The sequence below is a fragment of the Cucurbita pepo genome, chromosome LG05 (genome assembly GCF_002806865.2).
Source record: "Cucurbita pepo subsp. pepo cultivar mu-cu-16 chromosome LG05, ASM280686v2, whole genome shotgun sequence".
Lineage (NCBI taxonomy): Eukaryota > Viridiplantae > Streptophyta > Magnoliopsida > Cucurbitales > Cucurbitaceae > Cucurbita > Cucurbita pepo.
In genome coordinates, this window is record NC_036642.1 from 886,793 (window position 1) to 914,420 (window position 27,628).

At 38.0% G+C, this 27,628-nt stretch overlaps 9 protein-coding genes across 12 annotated transcripts; 7 read left to right on the forward strand and 2 right to left on the reverse strand.

Moving 5' to 3' along the window:
* LOC111794686 lies at positions 1–1,249 on the forward strand. The gene is made up of 3 exons (XM_023676794.1): positions 1–406; positions 510–554; positions 643–1,249. The coding sequence occupies exons 1-3, from the start codon at positions 115–117 to the stop codon at positions 780–782; spliced, it is 477 nt and encodes a 158-aa protein (XP_023532562.1). The 5' UTR covers positions 1–114; the 3' UTR covers positions 783–1,249.
* A 3,880-nt stretch (positions 1,250–5,129) lies between these two features.
* Positions 5,130–7,459, forward strand: LOC111794358 (cell division cycle 20.2, cofactor of APC complex-like). Its single transcript, XM_023676319.1, has 5 exons — positions 5,130–5,537; positions 5,708–5,980; positions 6,090–6,359; positions 6,458–7,039; positions 7,125–7,459. The coding sequence occupies exons 1-5, from the start codon at positions 5,445–5,447 to the stop codon at positions 7,266–7,268; spliced, it is 1,362 nt and encodes a 453-aa protein (XP_023532087.1). The 5' UTR covers positions 5,130–5,444; the 3' UTR covers positions 7,269–7,459.
* A 2,960-nt stretch (positions 7,460–10,419) lies between these two features.
* LOC111794967 (transcription factor MYB41-like) lies at positions 10,420–11,322 on the forward strand. The gene is made up of 2 exons (XM_023677187.1): positions 10,420–10,682; positions 10,746–11,322. Exons 1-2 carry the CDS (start codon positions 10,420–10,422, stop codon positions 11,320–11,322), a joined length of 840 nt encoding a protein of 279 aa, XP_023532955.1.
* Positions 11,323–12,758: 1,436 nt separating this feature from the next.
* On the reverse strand, positions 12,759–14,035 carry LOC111794359. Its single transcript, XM_023676320.1, has 3 exons — positions 13,482–14,035; positions 13,194–13,366; positions 12,759–13,103 (listed from the first exon to the last, which is right to left on the reverse strand). The coding sequence occupies exons 1-3, from the start codon at positions 14,016–14,018 to the stop codon at positions 13,001–13,003; spliced, it is 813 nt and encodes a 270-aa protein (XP_023532088.1). The 5' UTR covers positions 14,019–14,035; the 3' UTR covers positions 12,759–13,000.
* Positions 14,036–15,650: 1,615 nt separating this feature from the next.
* Positions 15,651–16,449, forward strand: LOC111795640 (dolichyl-diphosphooligosaccharide--protein glycosyltransferase subunit 4A). 2 transcript variants are annotated; one of them, XM_023678180.1, is made up of 2 exons: positions 15,651–15,808; positions 16,364–16,449. In XM_023678180.1, the coding sequence occupies exon 1, from the start codon at positions 15,651–15,653 to the stop codon at positions 15,762–15,764; it is 114 nt and encodes a 37-aa protein (XP_023533948.1). In that variant the 3' UTR covers positions 15,765–15,808; positions 16,364–16,449. The 2 variants fall into 2 exon arrangements, with proteins under 2 accessions (XP_023533948.1, XP_023533949.1); XM_023678181.1 differs by having other exon boundaries at positions 16,369–16,418.
* A 249-nt stretch (positions 16,450–16,698) lies between these two features.
* Positions 16,699–19,804, forward strand: LOC111795638 (zinc finger CCCH domain-containing protein 12-like). Of its 3 annotated transcripts, none has more exons than XM_023678178.1 (3): positions 16,699–17,536; positions 17,764–18,139; positions 18,997–19,804. In XM_023678178.1, the coding sequence occupies exons 1-3, from the start codon at positions 17,165–17,167 to the stop codon at positions 19,236–19,238; spliced, it is 990 nt and encodes a 329-aa protein (XP_023533946.1). In that variant the 5' UTR covers positions 16,699–17,164; the 3' UTR covers positions 19,239–19,804. The 3 variants fall into 3 exon arrangements, with proteins under 3 accessions (XP_023533946.1, XP_023533944.1, XP_023533945.1); XM_023678176.1 differs by having other exon boundaries at positions 16,716–17,536; positions 18,961–19,804; XM_023678177.1 differs by having other exon boundaries at positions 16,720–17,536; positions 17,767–18,139; positions 18,961–19,804.
* Positions 19,805–19,948: 144 nt separating this feature from the next.
* On the forward strand, positions 19,949–21,112 carry LOC111795639 (RING-H2 finger protein ATL29-like). The gene has a single exon (XM_023678179.1). It carries the CDS (start codon positions 20,155–20,157, stop codon positions 21,058–21,060), a length of 906 nt encoding a protein of 301 aa, XP_023533947.1. The 5' UTR covers positions 19,949–20,154; the 3' UTR covers positions 21,061–21,112.
* Positions 21,113–22,942: 1,830 nt separating this feature from the next.
* Positions 22,943–24,560, forward strand: LOC111795467 (transcription factor bHLH71-like). The gene is made up of 3 exons (XM_023677911.1): positions 22,943–23,495; positions 23,832–24,215; positions 24,296–24,560. Exons 1-3 carry the CDS (start codon positions 23,079–23,081, stop codon positions 24,389–24,391), a joined length of 897 nt encoding a protein of 298 aa, XP_023533679.1. The 5' UTR covers positions 22,943–23,078; the 3' UTR covers positions 24,392–24,560.
* A 921-nt stretch (positions 24,561–25,481) lies between these two features.
* Positions 25,482–27,598, reverse strand: LOC111795465 (E3 ubiquitin-protein ligase Os04g0590900-like). Its single transcript, XM_023677909.1, has one exon. The coding sequence runs from the start codon at positions 27,003–27,005 to the stop codon at positions 25,947–25,949; it is 1,059 nt and encodes a 352-aa protein (XP_023533677.1). The 5' UTR covers positions 27,006–27,598; the 3' UTR covers positions 25,482–25,946.
* Between the last annotated feature and the right edge of the window lie 30 nt (positions 27,599–27,628).

Here is a 27,628-nt window from a genome sequence, read left to right on the forward strand (position 1 = left end):
AAACGTCACGAGGCCCAAACGGAAAAAACTCGCACAAAAAGTTTATCACGGTACTGACCTCCTTTCAGTGAGCAACATCGCTTCTCTCTCTACTTCTCTCTGTCTCTCTCTACGATGCAAAGGCAATCTCTAGGTTCACCAGTTTCCAAGCTCCACGGCCATGGCGCCGGAGCCAAATCGGATGCAGTTCCGGCCGACGATCAGAAGCGCAACAAGCACTCTCCATCTTCTTCTTTAATTCTCAACTACGACGGACAAGACGACGATAAAGCCTCTAAATCCTTCCGATTCTCATTTCCAACGCCTTCTCCTCAGCGGCAGGAGAAGTTCGTTCATGCTATCCCTATCCTCACCATTATCTGCTTCCTCATCCTTTACATCTTCTCGCACAGTCCTTCGCAGTCAGGTACCTGCAATTCCTCCCATCGGAATCGACAATCGCTTTGTACTTCGCTTTAGTTTGATTCTAATCGATCGTTTCAGTTGATATTCTGTTTCAATCGTTTCAGATTTGGCTCAGTTTCATGGATTCAAGCGTCCTTCAGAACATTTAGGTATAATGTAGTTGATGATTTCGCGAATTGAGGCATTATCTGTTTAATTTCTGAATTTGAATCTCTTCATTTGGTGAATTTCTGGCAGAAATCAAAGCCGAAGGAGACGAACTTATCGTACCGAAGAAAGGCAACATCCTAGCGATTCAAAGTCTCCGTAACCTAAAAGAGATCGAAAAATCACATTCTCTGAGATCTCGCGCTCCGAGGAAACTCGCCGATTTCTAAACTCCGCATTACCGATATCTAACCTTCCGGTAAAATCTCACCGACCTCGTTTTCGCCTCACGGCTTCTCATGCCGGCGCGTGCTCCTCTCGTAACTATTTTTTAAATTAAAAGCTTCTGTTCATCAAATACTCCGTCAGATTAAATTGTTCTATTCCTTTTCTTTTACTTTTTCAATTTTTTGTTTGCCTCTGCTAGCGCCGGTGGCACTTCTGTAACTTAATACAAACAAAGAATGAATAAATTGTCAGTTTATCAGAAAGCAAAACCATGACGCGCCGCTTTATCCCCGGCGCGTTAATTCCCGGCGCGTCGGAGATGAAAATGGAATCCAGCTGCAATATATTGTTATTTTCGATTTTCCGAATCGGACCGTTATGTCATTGAGAGAAGGGCCGAGACGCCAGCTGGAAAATGCTGTAGTCGCTGACGGTATCAGGTTCTTTCTATCAAATTTATTTTTAAGCCCTCCATTTATTGCCTATTTAGTTTTGTGGTTGCCCCTCCACATATCTCCTCTAGCTTTTGGGATTTTCTTCGATGGGTTTATTATTAAAATAAAATTAGTAATATAATTGAGGCTGGGTGTCGGTAGATACTTTTATTTTGATAATTCTGTTCCTTACCGGACAAGGGACCGACGGGTCCCCATTTAATGAATAGCATTACTTTAAATCATTCATTTGTCTTATTTACTTAATAAAAATAAAATATATTTCAAATAAATATAATTTTGATAATGTAATTACTTAACTTATTTAAATTCAATTATTAAAGTAGTTTTTATCCACGTCTTTAAGGATTATTAGATGACATGTAAATTTTTAATTTGTAGCAATAATTATTTAGAGGAAGTGGGCCATTTTATTCAATAATTAAAACAATTTTTTTGTATTCTTTCTCGTTAGGGAATAATTATAATTTTCATAAAAAAAGTCATCTTGAATTAAATAAACAAAAAGATAGAGAGAAGAGGACAACCTAGGCAAGTGCTGGTGCATTTTAATAGACGAGTGTCGGCCGGTGGTAAAGCCTTTATTCTTCTTCTTTTCTTTTTTCCTTTTTCTTTTTAATTGTTTTATAAATTGATTGATTAAATAATATTTAATTTTAAAAATAAATGAGGTGTGTGAGTGTCCGCTAAGGAATTGATGGGGAGTGGGTAAGGCCCACGTGTCATGATGTGATTCCCTTCCTAATGCTTTGGATATTTGATGATTAGGATTTTTTTTTCTTTTTTTGTGGTCCTAAGTCCACGTGGATCCCACTGTACTCAGAAGCTACTTGTGATGTTAGGCGTTGGAGCCTATTCCCTTTGTTATTCAGTATTTTGAAACCTTCCACTTATTGTTTCAAATTTCAAATCCTGAATTATTTATTTATTTATTAAAAATAAAATCTTTTGGTTAATAATAATTAAATTTTGATGGAATTTAGCTTTAATATTCTCAATTTTGTAGCAATTTAGTGTTCTATTTTAAATTTGTAATTTCGACACGCTAGGGTTAAGAAATCAAAATATAAATAAAAAATATACATATTAATTTTAAACATTTTTAATTAAAAAACATTTTAGTTTTCTTAAGCACTATATTATGTGAACTTTTAGTATCAAATTTCAAAAGGGGTGTTTTAGGAATTATAATAAATGCAGCATAAAAAATTAGTACCGAGAATTGTTAATAAGAACATTTAAAAATTGAAGATGTAGGTGTGTCCCATGGATATAAGCAATGACATTGACTTTAATGTTGTTACTTGAATGTGGAGGTAAAATCTATGGGCCTCACTGGTCATGTTTCCAAAGGGTACAATGCATGTGATTTGTTCTTAATGATGCAACAATTTGTTATTATTTTGTTTTACTTTTAAGACATCTGACAATACCAAAATAATTTTATGATACTATGTGAGATCTCATAACGGTTAGAGAATAAAACGAAATATTCTTTTTAAGGGAGTGGAAACCTTCTCCCAACGCATGCATTTTAAAATCGAGAGGCTGACAACGATAAGTAACATGCTAAAGCCGACAATATCTGTAATTTATAAAATATCATAATAACTCTATTAAATTTTAATTTTAATTTTGGCGGAGTGCCAGCGAGGAGGCTGAGCCCTGAAGGGAGGTCTAGGTCGTTACAAATGGTATCAGAGTCAAACACCGGACGATGTGTCAGCCTTCTCGCCCTTCCCCGAAGGGGGGTAGACATGAGGCGGTGTGCCAGTAAGGACGCTGGGCCCCAAAGGGGGTGGATTTGGGGGCGGTCCCACGTTGATTGGAGGAAGGAAAGAGTGCTAGCGAGGACGCTAGGCCCCGAAGGAGGGTGGATTGTGATGTCCCACATTGGTTGGGGAGGAGAACAAACCACCATTTATAAGGGTGTGGAAACCTTCCCCTAGCAGGTGCGTTTTAAAGCCTTGAGGGGAAGCTCGAAAGGGAAAGCCCAAAGAGGATAATATCTGCTAGCGGTGGGCTTGGGTCGTTATAGGTGAACACAAAGCAGTGTGCTAGCAAGGATGTTAGGCCCAGAAGGGAGTGGATTGAGGGTCTCACATCGATTGGAGAATGGAACAAGTGCCAACGCTGGGCCTTGAATGGGGTAGATTATGAGATCCCACATCGGTGAAGAGGAGAACTAAGCATTATTTATAAGAGTGTGAAAACCTCACTTGCAAACACGTTTTAAAAATCTTAAAGGAAAAGTCCGAAGAGGACATTATTGGCTAGCAATAGCGATAGGTTTGGACGGTTACATGGATTGTGTCATTTTCTTATCACGGGCTCTGCTTGTTTGGTTCAGCAGCATTGTTGTTCACAAGAACATGAAGAGGACATTATTGGCTAGCGATAGCGATAGGTTTGGACGGTTACATAGATTGTGTCATTTTCTTATCACGAGCTCTGCTTATTTGGTTCAGCAGCATTGTTGTTCACAAGAACATCACCCATGGTGGAGAGTCCTTCATAAACAATCTCCCTCAAAGATTTGAAATTCAGTACTATTATCTATAATGAGCATAGTAGTTGAGCATCTCCGTTTCGGAATCATGGGAGAGCACTGTGGTATGTGATCTATGGTGTCTCTCAGTTCATCTTTACATCTTATGGCTTGGCATTGTGGTATGTGATCTAAGTACCTATTTTAGATTATTGGTCACAAATATTAGAAGGGCTCATACGTTATGCAGGTACGGTTCGGTTTTAATGGGACGAGGGCTTGCTAACTTCAAATCTGTTATGAAATCATTCATAGTTTTGATTGTAACTGCATTAGCAATAGGTGACACTTTGGCATTGGCCCCTGACCTTTTGAAAGGAAACTAGAGGGTGGCATCTATTTTTGAGGTGATCAATCGACAGACAGCGATGTCGGGTGACGTTGCTCAAGAGCTAAATGTGGTGGAGGGTACTATTGAGCTGAGGAGTGTCAAATCTCTAAGAAAGCACATTGGCCTTGTTCAACAGGAACCAGCTCTTTTCGCCACGTCGATTTACGAGAACATTCTCTATGGGAAAGAAGGAGCTTTCGAAGCCGAAGTATTCGAAGCAGTGAAGCTCGCCAATGCACATAGCTTCATTCGACCAAAGTAGGTGAAAGAGGGATCCAACTTTCGGGTGGCCAATGACAACGACTAGCGATTGCGAGAGCAGTCTTAAAGAACCCGAAAATTTTACTGCTCGACAAAGCTACGAGCGCCTTCGATGTCGAATTGGAACACGTGGTTCAGCAAACGTTAGATAGGCTGATGAAGAACAGAACAACAGTGGTGCACATGGGCTTTCCACCATTAAAAACGGTGACCAAATCTCAGTGATCCAAGATGGAAAGATAGTTGAACAACATCCAACAACATCCAATGACATCGAACAGCAGCAGCAAAGACCGTGATTACATTACATAGAACAACAACCAAAAATCTTGTTAAATTAAATATTTTCTATTGGGTGCTTAATATTTATTTCCTTTCATTTTGCACCCTTATATTTTATTTATTAAACATTTGTACATATTATTACCAATCACATTTTGTTTTCCCTTCTATAATGAAATTTGGCTAATATTTGAGAATTAAACTTTTATGTAATTAATAAAAAAGAACCAATAATTATATTAAAACAAAATTTCCCTATGGACTACAACGGCTCTTTTCGTAATACGCGGGTTCACTGGACATATTAACATTTCTACCCCTTTTTAATACGCAGGAGGACAGTGGAACGGAAGGGCATAATAGTCAGAGTGGATTCCAACGGCTAATTCAAACGTAGCCGTTACCAGTTTCCATTTATACTCCCAATCGCGAGTATATAATCTCAGTTCGAGAATTTGAAATACAATTCATTCCCCTCTCTCTCGCTCTCTCTCTCTCTCTCTCGCTCTCTCTCTCTCTCTCTCTCTCGCTCTCTCTCTCTCTCTCTCGCGCTCTCTCTAACAATTACAGACGAGCGCTCTCCGCAATACACTCTCATAATCAACCAGTCAAGCGTTTTTTTAATTGATATTTAGTTCTTGATTTTGCTGTCGATATTCTATTATTGTGGATCTTGCGAGTTTCTTTAATTTCAGTTTTGCAGGGTTTTAAATTTGTGATCTGTTTATCTTTCTCTGTTATTTTTGTTGGAATTGTTTGTGTTCTTGTTTTTTGGGAAATTAACGCTATGGATGCAGGATCTTTGAGTTCTTCTAACGCTAATCGATCGCGCTGTCCACTGCAAGAACAGCATCTCCACAAAAAGCATAACCGAGAAAATGTAAGCTTGTGCCTAATTGAAATCGAAATCAATTAGTTGAATAATGATCTTTCTTTTTTTATGTGAAATTGTGTTCTGAATCGATGAATTAGGGTTTTCATTTCTGCCTGCCTTTCTTTTGTATCTCAAGGTACTGATGATGTGTGAAACGATTCCTTTTTCGATTACAGTTGGATAGGTTTATTCCGAATCGATCGGCGATGGATTTCGATTATGCGCACTACATGGTGACTGAGGGGAGGAAAGGTAAGGAAAACCCTACGTTTAGTTCGCCCTCTAAGGAGGCTTATCAGAAGCGTTTGGCTGAGACATTGAACATGAATCGAACTCGAATCCTCGCTTTCAAGAACAAACCTCCCGCGCCAGTTGAGATGATCCCTAAGGAGTTCTTCTCCTCTGCTTCTCATGATAAACCCGTCAAGGCCCGTCGCCAAATTCCCCAGGTATGTTGCAGTTCAAGTGTTTGATAATTTTCCTCCAAGAGAAGGAAGAAGGGATCGATTCTGTTTTTTTTTTCTTTTCATTTCCCTGATTTTGAATATTGTTGTGTAGACTTCTGAAAGGACGTTGGATGCTCCTGATCTTGTTGATGATTACTACTTGAACTTGCTGGATTGGGGCAGCAGCAACGTGCTTGCTATAGCTCTTTCCAACACTGTGTACTTGTGGAATGCAACCGATGGCTCTACTTCAGAACTTGTAACGGTTGATGATGAAGTTGGTCCTGTGACAAGTGTAAATTGGGCGCCCGATGGACGGCATATTGCTATTGGGTTGAACAATTCTGAAGTACAATTGTGGGATTCGACCGCCAATCGACAGGTCTGTTGATGAGCCATCCTTTTTAAAACTGAATTTCTTTGATTCATTCTTTATAGAAGCTGACCAGAATTGTTTTGGATGATGGCTTGATGATGCAGCTAAGAACTCTGAGAGGTGGGCACAGGATGCGTGTGGGTTCACTGGCATGGAACAACCACATTCTCACAACTGGAGGAATGGATGGGAGGATCTTGAATAACGATGTGAGAATTAGAGATCATATAGTGGAAACATACAGAGGTCATGATCAAGAGGTCTGTGGACTGAAGTGGTCATTATCAGGGCAACAGTTAGCAAGTGGAGGGAATGACAATGTCCTCCAAATCTGGGATAGATCAATGGCCTCTTCAAACTCAGCAACCCAATACCTTCACAGACTTGAAGATCATACCTCTGCAGTCAAGGCCCTTGCTTGGTGTCCATTCCAAGGCAACCTGCTCGCATCAGGTGGAGGCGCGGGCGATCGCTCCATTAAGTTTTGGAACACCCACACTGGCACATGTTTGAATTCTGTTGACACTGGTTCTCAAGTTTGTGCTTTACTGTGGAATAAAAACGAGAGGGAGCTGCTTAGCTCTCATGGGTTCTCCCAGAACCAGCTCACTCTTTGGAAATACCCTTCCATGGTGAAGATGGGAGAGCTCACTGGTCATACATCAAGGGTTCTCTATATGGCTCAGGTAAACTAGTATGAGCATATTATGATCTGTGGTGTGTTTGATCTTAGCATATCTCCTGATCGCCCCTTGTGTGATGTTTTTGCAGAGTCCAGATGGGTGCACTGTGGCTTCGGCGGCAGCAGATGAGACATTGAGATTCTGGCATGCGTTTGGGACTCCAGAAGTGGCTAAACCCGCTCCAAAATCCTCTATTACAGAGCCCTTTGCTCACCTCAATCGCATTCGATAAATTTGTGTGTGCAGTCTTATACAGATTGTAAATAAATACATACTATACATGCTATACATACTCTATATTTCTTGTTTTTGTATACATTGTGCTGTGTTATACAGATACAGATGTGTTGGAATCATTGTTCCAACATTTTGTTGTGTTTATTGTTGTTGTTCGTAAGAGATATACTGAGCATTTGATTGATATTAAAATTAATGTTCATAAGCAGTTGATATTTGAATTTGTAATCGAAGAAATAGTTTTCTGATATCAGATATTAAATATTTGGTTTCTTTCCTTATATTTAATATCTTTTAGAACAAGCTACTCCTAATCACAGTATTTCATTGTTAGATGAACAGGACTCTCCACAATGGTATGATATAGTCCACTTTGAGTGGTAAGCTTTCATGGCTTTACTTTGGACTTCCCCAAAAGGCCTCACACTAATGGAGATAGTATTCCTTGATTAATAACATTCTTCACCCAACCCTCATCACCCTTTCCTTGATTAATAGTATTCCTCAATGATCATGCTAGAATATGCTGAAATGCATAACCTGTTTAGATAGATTACTTTTGACATCAGCTCACTAATATAAGAGGAGTATTGTTGTTATCCTATGAGTGTGTATCAGATGATGACATTCTTCAAAGTAAAGGAGGGGAGAGCGTTTATGACATCCCCCACGTTAGTTGGAGAGGAAAACAGAACACTCCTTCGTAAAAGAGTGGAAATTTCTCCCTAATAGACTTGTTTTAATATTGTGAGACTGACGGCGATACGTAACGGGCCAAAGCGAACAATATCTACTAGCGGTGGGTTTGAGTTGCTATAAATGGTATTAGAGCTAGACACTAGGCGATGTGCGAGCGAAGATGCTAGCTCTTAAAGAGAAGTGGATTGCGAGATCTTACATCAATTGGGAAGAAGAACGAGGTATTCCTTATAAGGGTGAGGAAAACCTCTCTAGTAGATGCGTTTGAAAATCGTGAGGCTGACGACAATATATAACGGGCCAAAACGGACAATATCTACTCCCGATGGACTTGAGTTATTACAATGTTACAATTAAAGAGTAGGTTGTGACTCACAAAGGGTGGTGATATGCTGATTATTTTGCTCATTATATTGTGTCACACCCAAACGGCCCAAGCGAGAAGTGGTATGATGCCACCTAAAAGAACGATGCATCGACTTTTCACACCAAAAAGAGACTTTACACACCAAAAAGAAGTGCATACGAGCACCAACAAGATCAAAGTTAATAGATATTTTTTTCATAAAAAGTTAATTATTTGAAAATTTATAGATTCAATCGCGAATAAAAATAAATCATATCAACTTTATTAATTATCATTAATTAGAAGTCTAATTGATTTAAGGTTGTTATAGAATGTTTGAATTTTCAAAATAACCTAATTAAAAATAATTAAAAACACATGGTTTTAATTCCATACTAACCCAATTTTCACACCAGTTTCTCTTTGACCAAGTTTTATTATTATAATTCAATCAACCAAAAATCCAAATTATAACAATTAATAATCTTCTGCATAAAAATTTTATTCATTTCAATTTGGCTAACATTTACCATTTCTTCGCATTATGACGTAAGAAAATTCAACATTTTTTGTCCCTCTCTTTAGTGTTCATTCCTCGCAGCTTCAACCAAATAAGGTCTACAATAAATAAAAACTATATATTATAAAATTAAAATAAAAGCTTACCAACTCTCTTTTTTTTTTTTAACTCGATAATAAGCTCGAGCCAAAGAGCGTTAATATTGTATGATGAACATATTCAAACCACGATAAATACGAAAATTTTAATTAAAAAATTAAAAGCTTATAGTTGAAGTTAAATGTTTGGTTCTAGAAGTTGTCAATGAAAGCTCTCATTAAAATTAATTGGGAAAGTTTGATGGATAAATGAAGCAATGTTATGGCAGTTGGGGTTTGCATCTGAAGTACAACTGGAATGCTAAAATCCTCGATTCTTCAGTATTTGGTAAGTGTTTGGTACATATAAGATAATTAAATAAACAAAAAAGTTGACAAATAAGATTAATTATATATTTAATTGTTGGACAGTATCTCGGATAAATTTCAATCATATTTTTTAATAAATTTATAATTGAACATAAATTTATTCGTCAAACAATGCATCTATTTGCATTAAGTATCAGTGTCATAATCATGTTTGTACAAGATGTGTTGTCTATAACTACGTCTCGGATATTCCAATTATACTTGTTTCAAGTACGTGGGTAATGTCCGTCATTAAATTCATATCATGTTTGTACCCTTTTTTTTTTTTTTTTTTTTTAATTTTATTAATGGTTAGGGCAGTTAGAGGGGGACTGAATAATGCAATGAATTTTAAAGTTTATTTTGGGAATTAGAGATGGATTCTGTGTTGGTGGCTCAATGAGATCATCACAAAATGACACCATTGATGACTTCTGCAGTGAGCCATTCCTTCNATTTTTTTTTTTTTTTTTTTCTAGTTATTTTGTTTATAAAAAAAAAAGATTAACCTTGCCTACCATTAATAATAATTTCTTAGTTAGAAATTAGAAATTATAATCATAATTAGATCTAAAATAGATGTTATTATGTAACATTTATATTTTTTAAAAGGCTAAAATGTTAATTAACTTTTTTTAATTCTACCTTAGCAACCAACGGTGATAATAGCTACATAAAAGTTGGATTACGCTGGTGGGGCTAGGTTCGGAGTTGAAGAACTCATTGATGTATACATTGTCGTTCTAGAAATACAATTTTTATTGGAGAAAAAACCCATCTTTTTTAATGAAAATTCAAACGAAAACGCCATTAAAATCGAGGAAATAGAAAGGAAAACGAGCGTAGAAGAAGAAAAAAAAGGCTATACCTAATCCAACAATTTGGTGCTATTCGTTTGTTAGTATGCTAAGCTTGGAAAAAAAGAAATAGAAGGGGTTTGATTTTCAATTGTCGTGTATTTGGAAGCAAAAATATTAAAGTTTTCCACTTTTTAGTAACCCCATGATATCACCATTTTGAAAAATTCGTCTTCGTTTCATCCCTTAATGTCTATAAAACCACCTTTGTTTTCTCTCTCTCCTTAACCTAAACAAAAATTATCAAATTTTTTGTTTTCTTGAGCTTCTCTCTGAAGATGGGTCGATCTCCTTGCTGTGATGAACATGGTATCAAAAAGGGGCCATGGACTACGGAGGAAGACGAGAAGTTGATCGATTTCGTGGCTAAAAATGGCCACGGAAGCTGGAGAGCTCTCCCGGAGCGTGCTGGTTTGAATCGGTGCGGGAAAAGTTGCAGGTTGAGATGGACTAATTATCTTCGTCCCGATATTAAGAGAGGGAATTTCTCCAAGGAAGAAGAATCTTCCATAATTGAGCTTCATAAAACACTTGGGAATAGGTATGTTTCAATGATTTGAAATTCAAACGTACTTTTAGCTTATGGGTTATGGTGAATTTTCAGGTGGTCGAAAATTGCTAGTCATCTCCCGGGAAGAACGGACAACGAAATTAAGAATTTTTGGAATACCCATTTGAGGAAGAAGCTTCTCCAAATGGGTATTGATCCAAACACTCACAAGCGAAGAACAGACCTAGACCATTTGCTCAACCTTTCTCCGTTGATTAATGGGATAAACAATCCTTTAAACAGCGATTATCTAAAGGTGCAAGCAGAAATAGCCAAACTCCAAGTCCTACAGAATCTATGCCAACTTCTAAACCCAACCACCATGAACGAACCTCTAAACCCTGACCCTAACCCTAACCCTAGCCAGTTTCAGGTAGATTTTTCGACCCGTTTGGCGCCGGGGTCGGGTTTTGAAAATGGGTTGGTTGGGTTAGAAACTGGGGATGTGAATTATTATCCACTTCCTCCATTGATTTCTGAGTCGCCTGGTTCAACTTCAAATGTGAACCAAATTGAGTGTGGAACATATCCATTTTGTGGCTTCCCCAAACCACCTTCAATTTTCGACACTTTGGAGTCTATGATGAACGAAGAATCAAGTGAATCATACTGGAATAGAATTTTACAGTAAGTCTTTTTTAAAAATCAAACCTTTTCTATTTAATATTTTGGATTTCTATCGTGGATTTGAGAAAAGCCATTTGTTTAATCAAGATTAGCTTTATGAATTATTAGAAACCTAAACAATTTAATATGATTTTTTTTTTCGCAGATCAACAATTGAAGGGGGGGGTTTGCATGACATGAACTGAAGGGGGTGTTTTGTGTGGATCATAGGGATAAGATTACACTGTCATNTTTCTTTTTTTTTTTTTTTTTTTTTTTTTTTCTTGGTGTTCATATAATTTCAGACAGCTTTGGTGGATCAATCGAGCTGAATCAATATGTTGTTTATGTTTAGTGTTATAGGATACACACAGTAATTAGTTCATTGCATTGAATTTTTATGTTTTTTTTTATTATTATTTTGGAATATCATCATCAATACAACAGTATTTTTGGAATTTAATATTTATGTCAATATTTTGCCACCAATCAAATAGAAAATGATTAAAAAAAATCATTACGATGGTTGAAAAGAATCATTGGACGAGAGAGAAAGGACAAAGAGGTTAGTTTTGTAACTGAGATTTAGATATTGAAGAGGAAATGACTGTGTTGACCTTTGACATTCGGGTGTTTGTCAAAGTTGGCGGGGAATATTATAGTTAAGGCAGATAGATTGAGTATTATAATTAATTAGTTGAATATTAAAGCCAAGTAATTCGTTAGTAAAGAACTGTCGGGTCTGTTAGGTCAAAAACTAAGAGTGTTTGCGTTTAGGACAAGTAATTGTAATTGTAATTGTGACACCTTCTTCTTCTTATTCTTTCCACAACCCTCTCTTTTTAATTATTTGCTTTCGGTTTGAATAATATCTTAAAAGTTTGAGACATTTGTTAGATTATATGAAGCGTTGCTCGAAAGTTAGTACAATAATCCTTACTTTCAAGTTAGCTTGTGATCTACGATGATCCTTATCTTCTAATTTAGAGAAGAAAAAAAATGCTCGGGCTTTCGAATTTCAAATATATTGTTATATTGAGACATTTTGAGAATCTAATGTTTGGAGTGCCCATATGAAAGCAACTAAGAAACTTTGTTTCTATGATTCCCCTATAGATGGAAGCTTCTCTTGTCGTCAGTTTGTCCGGCTTTTCTTGTATATATTTTCTTTAATTTTCCTACAACAAATTCATTTTTTAAATCTATAATTAAAATATATAAAATAATATCCAATTAAATTGTGAATTTTGTTGGGTAGTGTAAATCTAGAAACTTCTCTCTTCCCTAAAACTCTCCAAAGGGTTTTATTCCTTACTCTCTCTTAATTTTAAAAACTTGAAGTGAAAGCCCAAAAAGAGCCCAAAAAGAGAGCCCAAAGTGAGATTGAGGAGAGTTGTTGCAATTTTGGAACAAAATAAATATAATAAAAAGAACTTTTCAGTTATTCTTATTATTGGGACATCGAATACACTTCCCGAGAGTCTAATTTACACTTTTTACGGAACGGAAAAAAAAGAAAAAAAGAAAAAAAGAAAAAAAGGTAAAAGTGATTTAAATATAAATATAAAATAAGATATTGAGAGCACCCGGATGCTAATCTTTGTTCCCTCTTCAAATGCCCATTCAGGAATCGCATGCACTTCTTTCTTGCCTCTTCCTCTCCTATTTTGCCAAAACTGTCGTCTCCCAATCCATTTGATCAATTAAAACGCCGCTACCATAGCCGCCGGCCATACCTCCGCCGCCTCTTGTTCTTCATCATCTTCAATTTGCCACAAGAAATAGGCGTAATAACCAATCACCAAACTACACACACAAACTGAATCATTCAGAACCAGAGCCATTGAATTCGGACAATTTAGGGCTACATTGCTAGATTCAGAGATCGGAAGTTACCAGTCGTTAGGGGAGGCACGCACGGCGCGGTCGAAGTAATATTCAGCTCTTTGCTTGTCTTTGTGAGACTCCCACACCAGTTTTCCATACAAAGCCAACAACTCTCCGTCGCTTGGATTCGCCAATATTGCTCTGCTGTAGCATTCCTCTGATCTCACATGATCTTTCTCCACCTTTACACGATGGATCAAATCAAATCAAATCAAACAAAGTAAAATGCAAGAGCCGATTTCATTCGATTTCAGATTGAAAGAGACTTTCAAATTGACAATTCGAATGTTCAATTACCTCATGTAAGAATTTTCCGTAGTTTCTCAGTAACAGAGCGTCGTTAGGGTTCAACTTCAGCAACTCTTCGTAGTACGCTCCGATCTTATTACGGTCATTACTTCCGTCATAAAACATATCTGTAAAAAATTCAGCGCCATCACTGCAGCCGATTCCGTTATCCAAACATCCAGAGTCGTCCTCCATCGAATCACTGTCAAATTCATCCTGGTTCAAAAACTCCTCCTCTGGTATTTCAGAATGAGAGGATCGAGTCCGAGATCGAGATCCGACTCCTCCAAATTGATCATACGGATTCGAAACCTCATGCAGCGATCGAGAGATGTCGCTCTCCGATGACGCCCTTCGTATACCACTCGAATTCCTTCCTCTAGGATTATTCATCTCAAAATGCAGAGAGATCTTTGGAGACGAAACGGAACTCTTGTGGCCGGTGAAAACTCCATGCAACGGTCTGTAATTGGAGAAGGATGACGAAGCGGTGCCGGACGGCCAGATGACGGGAATGGAGACAGTTCTGAGGAGAGCCGATTTCATAGCTGCAAGTTTGCGAAGGATGTGAAATGGAACAGTTGTTTTCTTTTTTTTTTTTTTTCTTTTCTAATGAATCGCGAATGCATTTATATAGGGGATTATTAATGGTTGGATTTGAAGTTGAGAGCGTAAGAGATTGTGACACGTGTATGAACGTGCACGTGAATTGCTAACGAACAGGGAACTCCGGGGAGCCGGTTCCTTATTTTATTTTTCTTTGAAAAACAATTTTTGCAAAATGTGCTTCATTTTCTTTTACGAAAATGAAACTCTTTTCCACGTGTCATGAGACGTTTAAATCTTTTGGTCCTTTGCTTTGCTTTTAGAATTGTTTATATATAAAAATATTGTATAGAAATAAATAAATGGCCCCCAAGATATTAGTATTTTCAAAAGGGCCCCTGAGACTATATGGGCCTGTAGTTACCGGTCTTTCTTCAGTAGTTTTCGCCCGAACCCGAAGTAGTTCCCGCCTCTCCAAGTCGCTGATCGCACGACGCTCTCTCTGTCGCAGTTCTCATCTTCTTTCTCCGCAGTCGCCAACTCAACGATTTTCCTCAGAGTAATTCAATTCTTTCTCTGTTATCTTCATTAATATGATGCCCAATTGATTAATCGATCTTGATTGTATAATTTTGTTGAAATCATCAAGATCTACAGAGATTAACTTCGTAATTTCCCTTCAGAATTCAGAAACAAGCCCTGAGATTTGTCTGTCTGTTATTATTTCCTGCATTTTCTTAATTGGTATCCCAATCGGCAACACCATTGACTGTTTAGCAACGCCGATCGGTTATTTAGATTTGCATTTTAGTCAGCCAATTTTTGGTATTTCAATTTCGGAGACTCTCCTGAGTGATTTGATTCTGCGCGCTATATGCTCTTTTCGTATACATAGGATAATGCGGTTAATGTGGGTCGTAATCACCACAATTTGTTACTGGTTACTTAGATTTATGCTATTGATTTTCAACTTTCATGTTATGGTTCTCTTTAAAGAGTTTTATGTTCTGATGATTTTATTTGATGGAACGCGAAGTTCTGAATTAGTTTGATGACTCTGGTGAAGTCTGGAGTAGATCCGTTCTGGTTATATAACACCTTGAGTACTCCACAAACATGAATGCTGTTTTTTTAGTAAAATTATAATGTGAAGCGAGTTTAGTGCTGGATTGATTGGATTTTAGTGTAGTTTCTTTGAAATATGTCTTCATTTCTTAGATTTGGGATTCTTCTTTTTGCTGCTGAAAAAATGATTGCTTATTGCAATCTGCATCATGATGAAGTCTGAAGTTGTTGTTCTTTCTATGCAGCATCATAGATCTTTCAGTGGAATGAAAAAACTAGAGATTGTTTCTGCAGATATGATATGGTTGATTGAGTTTCCTTGAGTTAAAACTCATTCCATATGTTTGTGAATTTTAGTTTATGGGTTTGGTGTTGAGAGATCGATTGGAAATCTGCTAGTTTTTACATGAGTTTTTCTTTTTTTTCTTTTCTGTTGATAGTTTCATCGTCAAAGGTCAATTTGAATACAAATTTGATCTGGGCTTTATCTCAAGATGATATTCTTTGTGTTTATATATATATTTGCATGAAGAATTGTTGTTAATGTGAAAACTAAATGTGTTACAGATGTTTGACGATCGAGATCTGGGCTTCTTTGCAAATTTCCTGGGGATCTTTATATTTGTATTGGTAATAGCATTTCACTATGTGATGGCTGATCCAAAGTATGAGGGCAACTAAACCATCTCCTCCAATTTTCTTCTCCATGGAATGTATTGGTCGAGGTGAAGACATTTTTGCAGATATATTAGCAGTTTTATAATAATAACTCTAAGTTAGCACTTTGTCTTTCAAAACAATGCAAAGATATTGTTAGTTCTAAGCTTTTCATTGCTTAGTTGGTTCTAAGCTTTTTATCCCTTACCCATCATTTTTATTGAAATGTAATATTTACTTAATATCACTTCTTTTTTTCTTTTTCCTTTTAAACATAATTCTAATTCCTTGCACTTAAATTTGAATTTATTCTTCAATTTTCTATCAAGTTAATAGGTAGTTGACATGGCATAATGAAGATTATGAATAAATTGCTAAACTTTCATGCAGTTTTACTGTCTTCGCTCCTCATATTAGATTTTTTCTATAAAAAAAACATTTTAATTATTCTATTGATACCAGAAAAAACTGCACACTGGATTGGTGCTTGTCCCACATGCGTTAATGCTCATGTCAAAGAAGTACACTTATAGTCGAGAGTGGAGATTGAATTATTTTGAATAACGTTTTTGTAATCTATTTACGCGAGAGTTGACCCACAATTTTCTTTCTCTTTTGATAAGGGTAGGAGAAAGCCAGATCTGGGCTCATCGACTCATGGATTCGACCCAAGCTGAGGCAAGCTTTCGAGTCTCTTGACCTAGTAGCTTCTTTATTTGGGCCCAACCTTGCCAAGACTTTTGTATGGACCTGAGTTCGTTCTGGGATTATTTTTCTTTTGAAATCACAAATATTAGGGATTATTAACTTGGCCAGGCAGAAAATTTGAGTGACATTTGAAAAGGAAAGAAAAAAACACAGATTAGAAGTTAGTTTCATTTACAAAATTATCTATTGAAACCCCTCTGAAATTTATTCCTTTCGGAATCTCCTCGGGCTGTCGTTTCCTGATATTTGTCTTTCAAGTTATCTCAGCATTTTTATCGCGCGGTCCAAATCTAACCTCTTCTTCTACTCTATCTATATTTCCTTCGACCTTTGAACCCCACGAGCCTTGTTTTCCGCTCGCTTGTTCTTATTTTTCCCTTTTGTAATATTCATGATGCTCTTAGATCTGTCCGATCTTCCTACTAACTTTCTCTTCCACTTCTCTTCGATCTGTTTTTTACTTTCTATTCTCATTTCTCCACAAACTTCTTCCATTCTGTAATGAGTCGTTTTTGAGCTCTTCGACTTTCACGAGCTGATGTTCTGTCGAGTTTAAAGAAACCCATTTCCTAGAAGCTGGAAAAACTGTAGCTTTTGTTTGATTCAGTGCCCATGTTTTTTCAATTAGGGTTTTCTGCGTGGCACTTTGATGATTTTGTAGCTCTCTGGAGGTAAGAATTTCTGGGTTTTTTTCGTGGTGAGTGAAATTGTTTGGAATGGATTATAATGGGGGAAACGTAGTCCATGTGATTCCCGGGACGAGCAGCGAGAATTGGCCTGGCGAAGTTTGGGCCACCGAAGACGAATACAGAGCTTGGAACAATGGCGTTGATGGGTGTGTCGATACGCCCTCGAATTCGAGTTATGATCAAAGGCAATCCCAAAGCCGGTCCGGCAGCGAACCCCCAAATAAGAAATCGAGAAGCTCCCAGGATGTTACGTCCTCGAATCGATCAAAAGCGATAGGTAAAATGTTCTTCAAGACCAAACTCTGCTGCAAATTCCGCGCTGGAACCTGCCCTTACATCACCAATTGCAATTTCGCTCATAGCATTGAGGAGCTTAGGCGGCCACCACCGAATTGGCAGGTATTAGGTTTGGTTCTTAGTTAATATTTAATCTTTGTTATGTTCTCTGTTTAATTGTTAGCTTGATAGCTGAAATTTCTTGTTGGGTAGTGTAGTTCGTAGTTCGTTCCTTAGCTTAGAGTTCAGCCATTTAATTACTGCTATACATTGGTATTTATGCTTCCTTTTGTACACAGAATTGGATGAATTGAGTATCATGAGTTCCTCATTGCATTGAGTATTGTTAGCAGGAAATTGTGGCCGCCCATGAGGAAGAAAAGGCGGTATTTTTAGAGCCAAGGGAGGAATTTCAGATACCTTCACTTGGGACATCAAATTTTGGTTCCGAGTCGCAGAGGTCATATAAAGGACGACATTGCAAGAAGTTTTACACCGAGGAGGGGTGTCCATATGGGGATGGTTGTACATTTCTTCACGACGAGCAGTCGAAGAATCGAGAGAGTGTGGCAATAAGCCTGGGTCCTGGTGGCTACAGTGGTGGCGGATCAGGAAATGGATCAAACACTAAGCCTTCGAATTGGAAAACAAGGATATGTAACAAGTGGGAGTTGACGGGATATTGTCCATTTGGAAACAAATGTCATTTTGCTCATGGTGCTGCTGGTATGTTTTCTCATTCCTTTGTTAATGAAATTGCTGTATATGGGCCTGCACTATAAATAAGGATTATGTCTCTTTCTTCTCTCAATGATTGTTTGTATAGTTTCCATTATCTGTTCAATCGCTTAATCTGTCAGCACTCTAAGAACCCCTGGGTTAAGCGTTTTAATAGAAAGTTCTCTTACCATGCCCCATAGGATACATCTGCTCAATCTCGCTTGACTTTTGTTTTAACTTTAAAGAACAATGGTTTCATTATGAGATCCCACATCGGTTGGAGAGGGGAATGAAGCATTAAGGGTATAGAAACCTCTCTCTAGTAGACGTGTTTTAAAACTTTAAGAGAGAGCCCAAAAAGAACAATATCTACTAGCAATAGGCTTAGGTTGTTACAAATGGTATTAGAGTCAAGACACCGGGCGGTGTGCCAGCGAGACGCTGTGCCTCATGGGGTAGATTTTGAGATCCCACATCGGAGAACGAAACATTCCTTTCCTTATAAGGGTGTGGAAACCAGCATGCTTAGATTTTAAGTCTATTCCATTTACTCTCCATTGCGATATGGCATGCATTATTCTGTTTTTTGTTTCCACTTTCAAGACTCCAAAATCAATTGATTGCAAAGATATCTAACTAAGCTTCAATTCTTTTTTTATGATTTTTCATGCTTTGTTTCTCCGAGTAATCGTCATTTATCTGAACTTTGATATAGTCATATAGGTCGAGTCAGTTAATCGAGTAGATTGAAAAACAGAAGCATGTAGTAGTGTCTAGAGTTCTTTAGTTTTAGTGGTTTTAGACTTAATACTTCGAATTAACCACAGAATTGCACCGTTATGGTGGTGGGCTTATGGAGACAGAAACTAGAGACTCTTCATCTGCTCCTCCTGACCAGAAGCAGGGAGTATTACCGAAAGCTCCTGGCGACACGGTGGTTGCTTCTGTTCCTTCAGTTCCTCATTCAGACGTTTATCATGTCGTGATTCCATCTCAGAGGTCAACCATTGTAATTCAAAGGTCAGGGCAGAGAACTCATCAGAAATGGAAGGGGCCCGATAAAATCAGTAGGATATATGGTGACTGGATCGACGACAACGAATAATATTATCCAAGCAATCACCGAACGTGAATAACGAGAACTTTAAGTTCCATGGTTAACAAACATCATAATGGACTTTGTCTCTCATAAGTTGGCAGATGAAGATTCTGTTTGTTCAGGTCGAGTTTTGATCGGTTCTTTACTTATTCTCATTTCCAACCCACTGCACTTCCGATCATCAAAATTTGAGGCATATGGTCTTTATCTGTTAGTAGTGTCTTTATTTCTGTTGTTACTATATGTAATCCTTCTCATTCAAAGAAAAGGGAAAATGTATGATTGTCACCACCTTCCCGGATCATCATTGAGTGATTCTTCTGTTTTCTGGGAAAGTCTTTAACCTTATTGTAATGGGAATATGAGTTAGTTCTTCACATGAGGCAGGCAGCAATTTTTATACACCGACATTGTGATCATTGAGGATCCCCTAGCGTTGTATTGGTCGTTGGACCGTTACGTTGTTCCCTTTTTGTATAATGAGTCCCTTTTTGTATAATGAGTCGTAGGTAGCAACATTCTTGTAATAGTTATCGTTCGTAGTTTGTATCTTCGTCCCATCATTTGTTGTTCCTTTAGATTGTTATTTATGTTTTGAAACTTGTTATTCTCTGTTGTTGCTGCTGCATTAAGATATAAGTTATTGGTTTGAAACCCAACTCTAAATTACATTTGGTTTGATGCATAAGGACTTGCAGAGAAGAGGTTTGATTCCCCACAAAAATAGAACAAAACCCACAAAAGGAGGATTGAGAAGGGAGAGTGTTGGCCAAACAAAGCCAACCAATACCTTAAACCACACAAACAAGAACCAGTTATATCAAGGCGAATCAACCAACCAATGTGAGTTTCCTTCTTAAATCCCATTCCTTTTCTTGTTCTACTTCCGGACATTCCTCTCCTTCAGGTCCTTTTCCGGCCAATGTCCACCGATTTGACTCGCATTCCTTTCCCCTCACAAGATCACGCCAGTCCTCCTGTCACCATTGTCCTCACACTCATCCTCGTTGCCTTCCTCTTCGTCGGCTTCTTCTCCATCTACTGCTGCCGCTGCGTTGTGGACTCCTTCATCCATTCCCGCAACGTCCGCCGCTCCACCTCCGGCAACCTTCTCCACCCTTCCACCGATTCCCCTGCCGCCCCTACTGGCCTCGACCCACTTCTCATCAACTCCTTTCCCACTTTCCCATATTCCAAAATCAAGGAATTTCGCAGTGACAATGTGGGATTAGAATGCGCCATTTGCCTTCTCGAATTCAACGACGAGAGCTTCCTTCGCCTTCTCACTGTTTGCTACCATGTTTTCCATCAGGAGTGCATTGATCTCTGGCTCGAATCCCACAAGACCTGCCCTGTTTGCAGGAGAAATCTCGACTCCGATTTACGGAGGAATTCTGCTGATAAGACCTCTGATCCACCACGAACTTCCCACCGTGAGTCAATTGAAGATGCTATTAGTATTGACATTGATGAGGACGCCGATGCCGATGCCGATTCCGATGCCGATGACAACGAGGGGTCTTGTTCGAACAAGGGAAAACAGAGGATTGAAACAGAGGAGGTGGAGAAGGAAGAGAGTAGGAAGAAATTCTCGAGATCGCATTCGACAGGGCATTCGATTGTGAAGGCGAAAAGAGAAGGAGAAAGTCGGCATAAGTTGATATTACCGGAGCACGTGAAGGTTAAGATCCTAAGAGGGCATAATTGGACGGGGAGTTGCGTGACATTTAAGGAGTTGGCGAGGAACCCTAGCAATGGCGGTGGGTTTTCAGAGCTCTGTGGAAGGGGTGATCGGAATAACTTGCAGAAGCCGGCATGTTCAGCTTGATTAGTTGAGTTTTGATCCCTTTCTACTTCTAGATTGTTGTTTTTTTGTTTAGGTTCTCTACTTCTNAAAAAAAAAAAAAAAAAAAAAAAAAAAAAAAAAAAAAAAAAAAAAAAAAAAAAAAAAAAAAAAAAAAAAAAAAAGCAGAATACTCGTTGAGAATTACATACAGGGCTGCTGGTTTACTTGCCCGTAATGAAAATGGCTTTATCCAATACAAAGTAATGTAAAAAGTGTAAACAATTGCAGTAGTTCCTCCAAATTATGAATCACTGTCATACTTTTTTAACCGTCACACCTTAGATAAGCCCATAAACCATAACCAAGCCCAATCCGGTAGCAATGATAGGACCATAAACCAGGCCCAATCCGGTAGCAAGCCCATAAACCAAGCCCAATCGGTAGCAATGATAGGACCATAAACCAGGCCCAATCCGGTAGCAAGCCCATAAACCAAGCCCAATCGGTAGCAATGATAGGACCATAAACCAAGCCCAATCCGGTAGCAATGTTAGGCCATAAATTAAGCCCGATCCGGTAGCAATGATAGGCCCAGAAACCAAGCCCAATCCGGTAGCAATGTTAGGCCCATAAACCAAGCCCAATCCGGTAGCAATGATAGGACCATAAACCAAGCCCAATCCGGTAGCAATGTTAGGCCCATAAATTAAGCCCGATCGGGTAGCAATGATAGGACCATAAACCAAGCCCAATCCGGTAGCAAGCCAACCATTAGCCCAAATTTTTGGGACTTATATATTGAGGAACAAAGAAGGAAAAAAAAAATGAAAAATGAAAAAAGTGCGCAAATTTTAGAAAGGAAAGTTGATGTGGGTCCCATTTCCCATAACATGAAAAAAATTGTCAACCTCTTATTTCAATTATTATTTTTATTTCCCACTATATTACAAAACTTCCTCTCATTCTTCCATGTCTTTTCTCATTTATTTTTGTTTCCTTATCTTTTTTTCTTATACAAAAACAAACAAAATTATACCATGATAAAATAACTACCCTCCTATTTTCTTTTTTCAATAAAAAAAAAACTATTTAATTAGTAAAAATTCTTGATTATAATGACATGTTAATATTTATAATTATTAGTTTTAATAAATTATATAATTTTAAATTTATGGAGGAAAATTAATTTTTTCGGTAAAAAATCGGAAATATATATTGAAAAGGAAAAAAAAATAATAATAAAAAATGGAATTAAAATAGGATGGGGTGAGATTGACTTTGTGAAAAGCAGGTGGTCACATGGATTAGGGTACAGAGGTCTGACACATTGGACCACACTTTCAACTTCTCCTTCAAAAATCTTAACTTTATTTTTAATCCACTTTCTCTCTCTACCCTAATATACTCTCTCTCTCTCTCTCCTCCCTTTTTTATTCTCATTCTCTCTGCTACTCATCATTTAATGATTTTGTATCTATCATCATTTCTTCCAACTATATAATATAGTTTTTAAACCATTGCAAATGTTAATTTCATCCCATTTATGTTAATTTCAATCTCGAAATCTATAAATATTTTTGAAACATTTTTTCACGATGAATATGATTTATATAAGGTGGTAAAGAATCGCTCGTCGATACGATTGAACATAACATTAAAAATCGAAACATTTGATATTAAGGTTTGAAAAATGAAGTTTAAGATAATGTCTGAAACACAGCTTAGGTCAGTTGTCCCTATGCATGTTTGTATTTGGATTGTTTGGTCCCCCTCACCCTTCCATCTCTTTCTCTCCTCTGTATAATCTGCTCCAATTTTTGGCACTTTCTATGATGGTATCTATAGAAAAACTATGCTAAATTATAAATTTCGTCCCTATACTTTAAAATAATTCAAATTTAACCCATAAAATGTTATAATTAGCGATCTAATTCTGTGCCTTCTCACGTGAAACTCTATATATCTCTTTCCTTTTAAAACCATTTTGAAAATTTTAGCCTTCTCTCAATTTCATTATATCTACACACCCCAACCAAACAACAACCTTGGAGCTTCAAAACATGAGTATTGATGCTCTTTCCTCCAATGACTTGTTCAACTTAATCATCTACGACGCTATCTCTCCGACGCCGAACACTTCCCACGGCGTCTGCGACTCGTCGGAGACTACTTTTTTCTCCGACGAAAAGGGTTTGAAGCATCAAGATCACCACCAACATGGCACGTTGGAACACCGGCCGAAACCCAATTTGGCGAGAAAACGCCACCCGAACGAGGCGGAAAGCAGCAACTGGGGAGCGGTCGGGTTGCAGCAAGGGAAGAAGAAAAGAAAGAGAAAACCAAAAGCTTGTAAGAACAAAGAAGAAGCTGAAACACAAAGAATGACACACATTGCTGTTGAAAGGAACCGGCGTAAGCTGATGAGTGAGCATCTCTCAGTGTTGCGTTCCCTCATGCCTGAATCCTATGTTCAAAGGGTTTGTTCTCTTAATTTAATAACTTCTCCTCAATTAATGCATGAGATTTAAATTAATGTTCATAATTATGTCTTCAAGTTCATAACCATTCTAATTTTTTTAATAATGTTGGTAAAGCTTTGTGAAAATAGAAAAAAGAAAAAAAGCTACTACTTTTGTTCATATTTACCCTATTAATCTCAATTATGCCAATTGGTGGTTCAATTATTTCATTTTATGTGAAAGGTTCAATTTTTCCTCCCTTTTTGAATAGACCCATTTACAATTAGAGCTAGAAATTGAGGTCTTCTCCTAAAATCATGATAGTTGATAATAATGTGTGTTGGTTGTATGAAGGGTGACCAAGCATCCATAGTAGGAGGAGCAGTGGAGTTCGTGAAGGAATTGGAGCATGTTCTATCAACTCTTGAAGCCAAGAAGCTGCAAATTTTGCACCAAGAAATAGAAGAAAAGCAAGAGAATTATAAGAATGAAGATTCAGTGAGAAGGAAGTTGTTTTCAGATAGTAACAGCTCTCAGTACTCAGCCAAATCCAAGGCTTCTTCAGCTGACATTGAAGTCACTTTGATTGAAACTCATGCGAATCTTAGAATCCTTTCAATAAGAACACATAGACAGCTGTTGAAGCTCATTGCTGGCTTGCAGGCTCTTCGTCTCACTATTCTTCATCTTAATGTCACGGACTTTCATCCATTGGTTCTTTACTCTATTAGCCTTAAGGTATATATATATATATGTCAGTTTTGATGAAATGGGCAATGAAATTTAATGATGATATGCATGAAACTGTGGAAATGCAGGTGGAAGAAGGGTGCCAATTGAGATCAGTGGATGACATAGCAGCGGCAGCACATGAAATGGTTAGAATAATTGAGGAAGAAGGGGTTTTGTGTTAAATGTAAACAGTTAAGCTGTGAGATTTGAATGGGAATCATCCATTAAAATGCCAAGTTCTGTGTGTGTGTGTGTGTGTGTGTGTGTGAGTGTGCATGTGGGTTGGTTTGGTGTGATTTGTAAATTAATATATTGTTTTGTAGCTATCAAGGGTTTGTCTTGTTTGCTTTAGTTTCCTTTTCTTTGGAGACCACACAAAAGGGAGAGAGGGACAGATGAGAAGAAAAAGTTGTCAAAGGGATTGGCTTGGATTCACCTCTCTTCCTTTGCTTCTTCCTCCTCAACTTTTCATCACCATCCAAGTTAGTTACAGGATTCTTTTTTTGGAGGGAGGGTTGTGTTCATCTCCTTCGTCCTCACCCACACAATGCCAATATATTGAGTTGAGAATTAGAGATTCCACGTCAGTTGGAGAGTAGAACGAGTGTCAACGAAGATGTTGGGTCCCGAAAGGAGGTGGAGTGTGAGATTCCACGTCGGTTGGAGAAGAGAACGAAACATTCTTTACCCATCAAAAGAAAAAGCTGAAATAGGACAATATCTGCTCATTGTGAACTTGGGGTGTCACAGATTTATTCGAAGTTAAGGTAAAATATAGACGTAGATTATTAAAGTGACAATGCATGACCTACGATAGTCCTTCCTAATTCACTATCGATGATTGGGATGGTTTAGAGCGTACAAAGTCATGTGCTATGGGTTACGCCGTCTAGTCATTAGGTTATGAAATAATGCATTAGGTTGGTGGGTAAGACAATGACATATTACAATGGGTCACTTTTAATATCTTATATAACCATCTATCTATCAATAGCTCTAGCATAATCTCTTATGGTATTGCGTTTTTTTTCAAAACTTTTGAGTTAGGTTTAGATTGAGACTTCAACCCAAGTAACCCAACCTATCGAGTCGCTACACCGAGTGAGCGAGCTACAAACTATGTTAGATAACAACTAGCAGAGTAGCCCAAGGGGATTGATATTTTAAAATCTCAAAGAGATTACGGATGTTGTTTTCAAGGTGATGATGAGAGTCATGAGAGCAGTCTTATCTTTCTCTGTGATAATGGAAGCACAGTGAAACAATTATTGGAAAAAGAAGTGACATTCATACTTTTTAGCGTTGAACAGAGAAAAAGGTGGAGCAGCTAAAAGGGTTTATTTAAATTGTGCCATTCGATGCATAATTTTGTTCTTATTATTCCACACTTTCATCTCGTCATCATCCTTTCTGCTATATGTTTTGTTTCTTTATACACATCAGTCTGTATCTCATTAATTCCACTGTCTTCTCCTTAGATATTACTGCTTCTCTCTCGTCACCTTGCAAAACCAGCTGCCCAAAACGGCCAAAGTCAAAATTTGCTCACAGGATCTCATAGTGTCTTTATACAAGAAGCAATGATGAAAGAAAGACACAATTGTGACAATTGAACGACAAAGCAAAAACCATTGATGATCCTCACAAAAACCCATAACTAACCATTAAGGGAAAGGATTGAAAGCAGCTAAACGAAGCCTATGGTGTATGTTCACGGTTTTCTCTCTGTTGTTAATGTCAGACAGGGGCAAGTCCTCTGTGTTCTCTTCCATGTTTCGTGAGAGAAAATCTTCCACTTGAGAACGATCTCTTCATTGAGACAGGACTCATCACACAATGTAAGATTCTTTTTCTATGATTTGACTTGCTGTCTTCTCCCATTGAATGTTTGGATGATCCAACATCACCTGAGCTTCCTGCTTCATCAATGCCTCCAAACTCATCTGCGATAATGATATGGTTTTGGCTGCAATGATCCATTGAAATGGACCTTCTAATTTGCTGCAATCTTCCATCTCTAAGCTCAATGACAGTATCTCTTTTCACCAAATTTCCAAGGTCGCTGAAAGCGCGAACTGAGTTCTTAGCATTGTCATTGCCAAAACTTCTTCCAGGTTCCTGTGAAACAGCCTCATGGTTATTTGCCTGAGAGGTCTCTGGAATGGCCTCATTAGTTGTGGGGTTTCCAGTGGTTGCAGGCAGTTGAAGTGGAGAAGAAGCAGTGACAGAGACGATGTTTGCACGACACAACGGGCAATTGGAGTGTGATTTGAGCCAAGTATCAATACATTGAAGATGAAAAGCGTGGCTGCATTTAGGCAACAACCTAAGGCTCTCATCTTCTTGAAACTCACTGAGGCAAACAGAGCAATCAGAGCCTTCAACCAACCCATCTCCTCTCTTGTACTTGCAAACCGTAATGCACTTGATCAGTGCTTCATCCAAGCCAGTAGTGGCGACATGCCACGGCTCGTGGAGTGTTGGGTTGTGAGTATCTTCAAACTCCTGATTTGGGTCATGATCTTGAGTCCTAGACAAGCGGCTCGTGTTGCCATAATACTTTGAAATGATGGTGTAATAGGTTATAAGAAGAAAAGCACTAGCCAGAATTCCAATAATTGCAATCACAAGAGGTGAAAAATTTGGGCCTGAATCATCATCTGGAAACTCTAAGGGAGGTGGAGGTGAAAACATGATGTAACACCACTGGGGACAATATACACTACAGAACCCTTGAGAGCAATCTTTGTTGCTCATATATGGTATCCAAGTTTTTGGGGTGCCATAAGATCCCATCACTGTTCTAAGAGAATTTAAGGAAAAACTAACACAATCAATGCCCCAAATGTCCGCTTCTTCAAGAAATGAACGGGTGAGATTTCCAAAGAAATGGGCGATTTAATTAAACAATTCACACAACACAAGGATCACACGCTTCCCTGGAAGCTCCAAATTGTTGGGTGCGGCATTTTATCAAACAGTTGTCAGATAGAAACAAAGCAAAAACTAAAAACATGACATTACCTGAAGATCGTACCCCAATTGAGCAGCTCACAAACACTGATGGAAACAAAAACGCAGAACACAAAATTGGGCACTTAGTGTAAATGAAGAAGGGATGGATGATAATGCAAATGGGTTGTAGTCTTAAGGATCCCTCCTTTTCTTTTTGTTGTTGTACTTCATCATCTTTTTCTTTTTCTGCGGCTTGCTTTTGGGAAAAACAGCTTGTTGACTAAGGCGATGATGCTGGTGGGGGAATTTATTAAAGTAATAAATGCTTTCTGGTATGGCTGAAGCTTAGTTTCATGGAGGAATTTTCATGGGACTCCTTCCAATTTCCAAGCATTCATTCATAAATACCCACCAAACAAAAAGCACTCAAATTTGTTCATCTTCATCTTCCGCTAACTTAATGC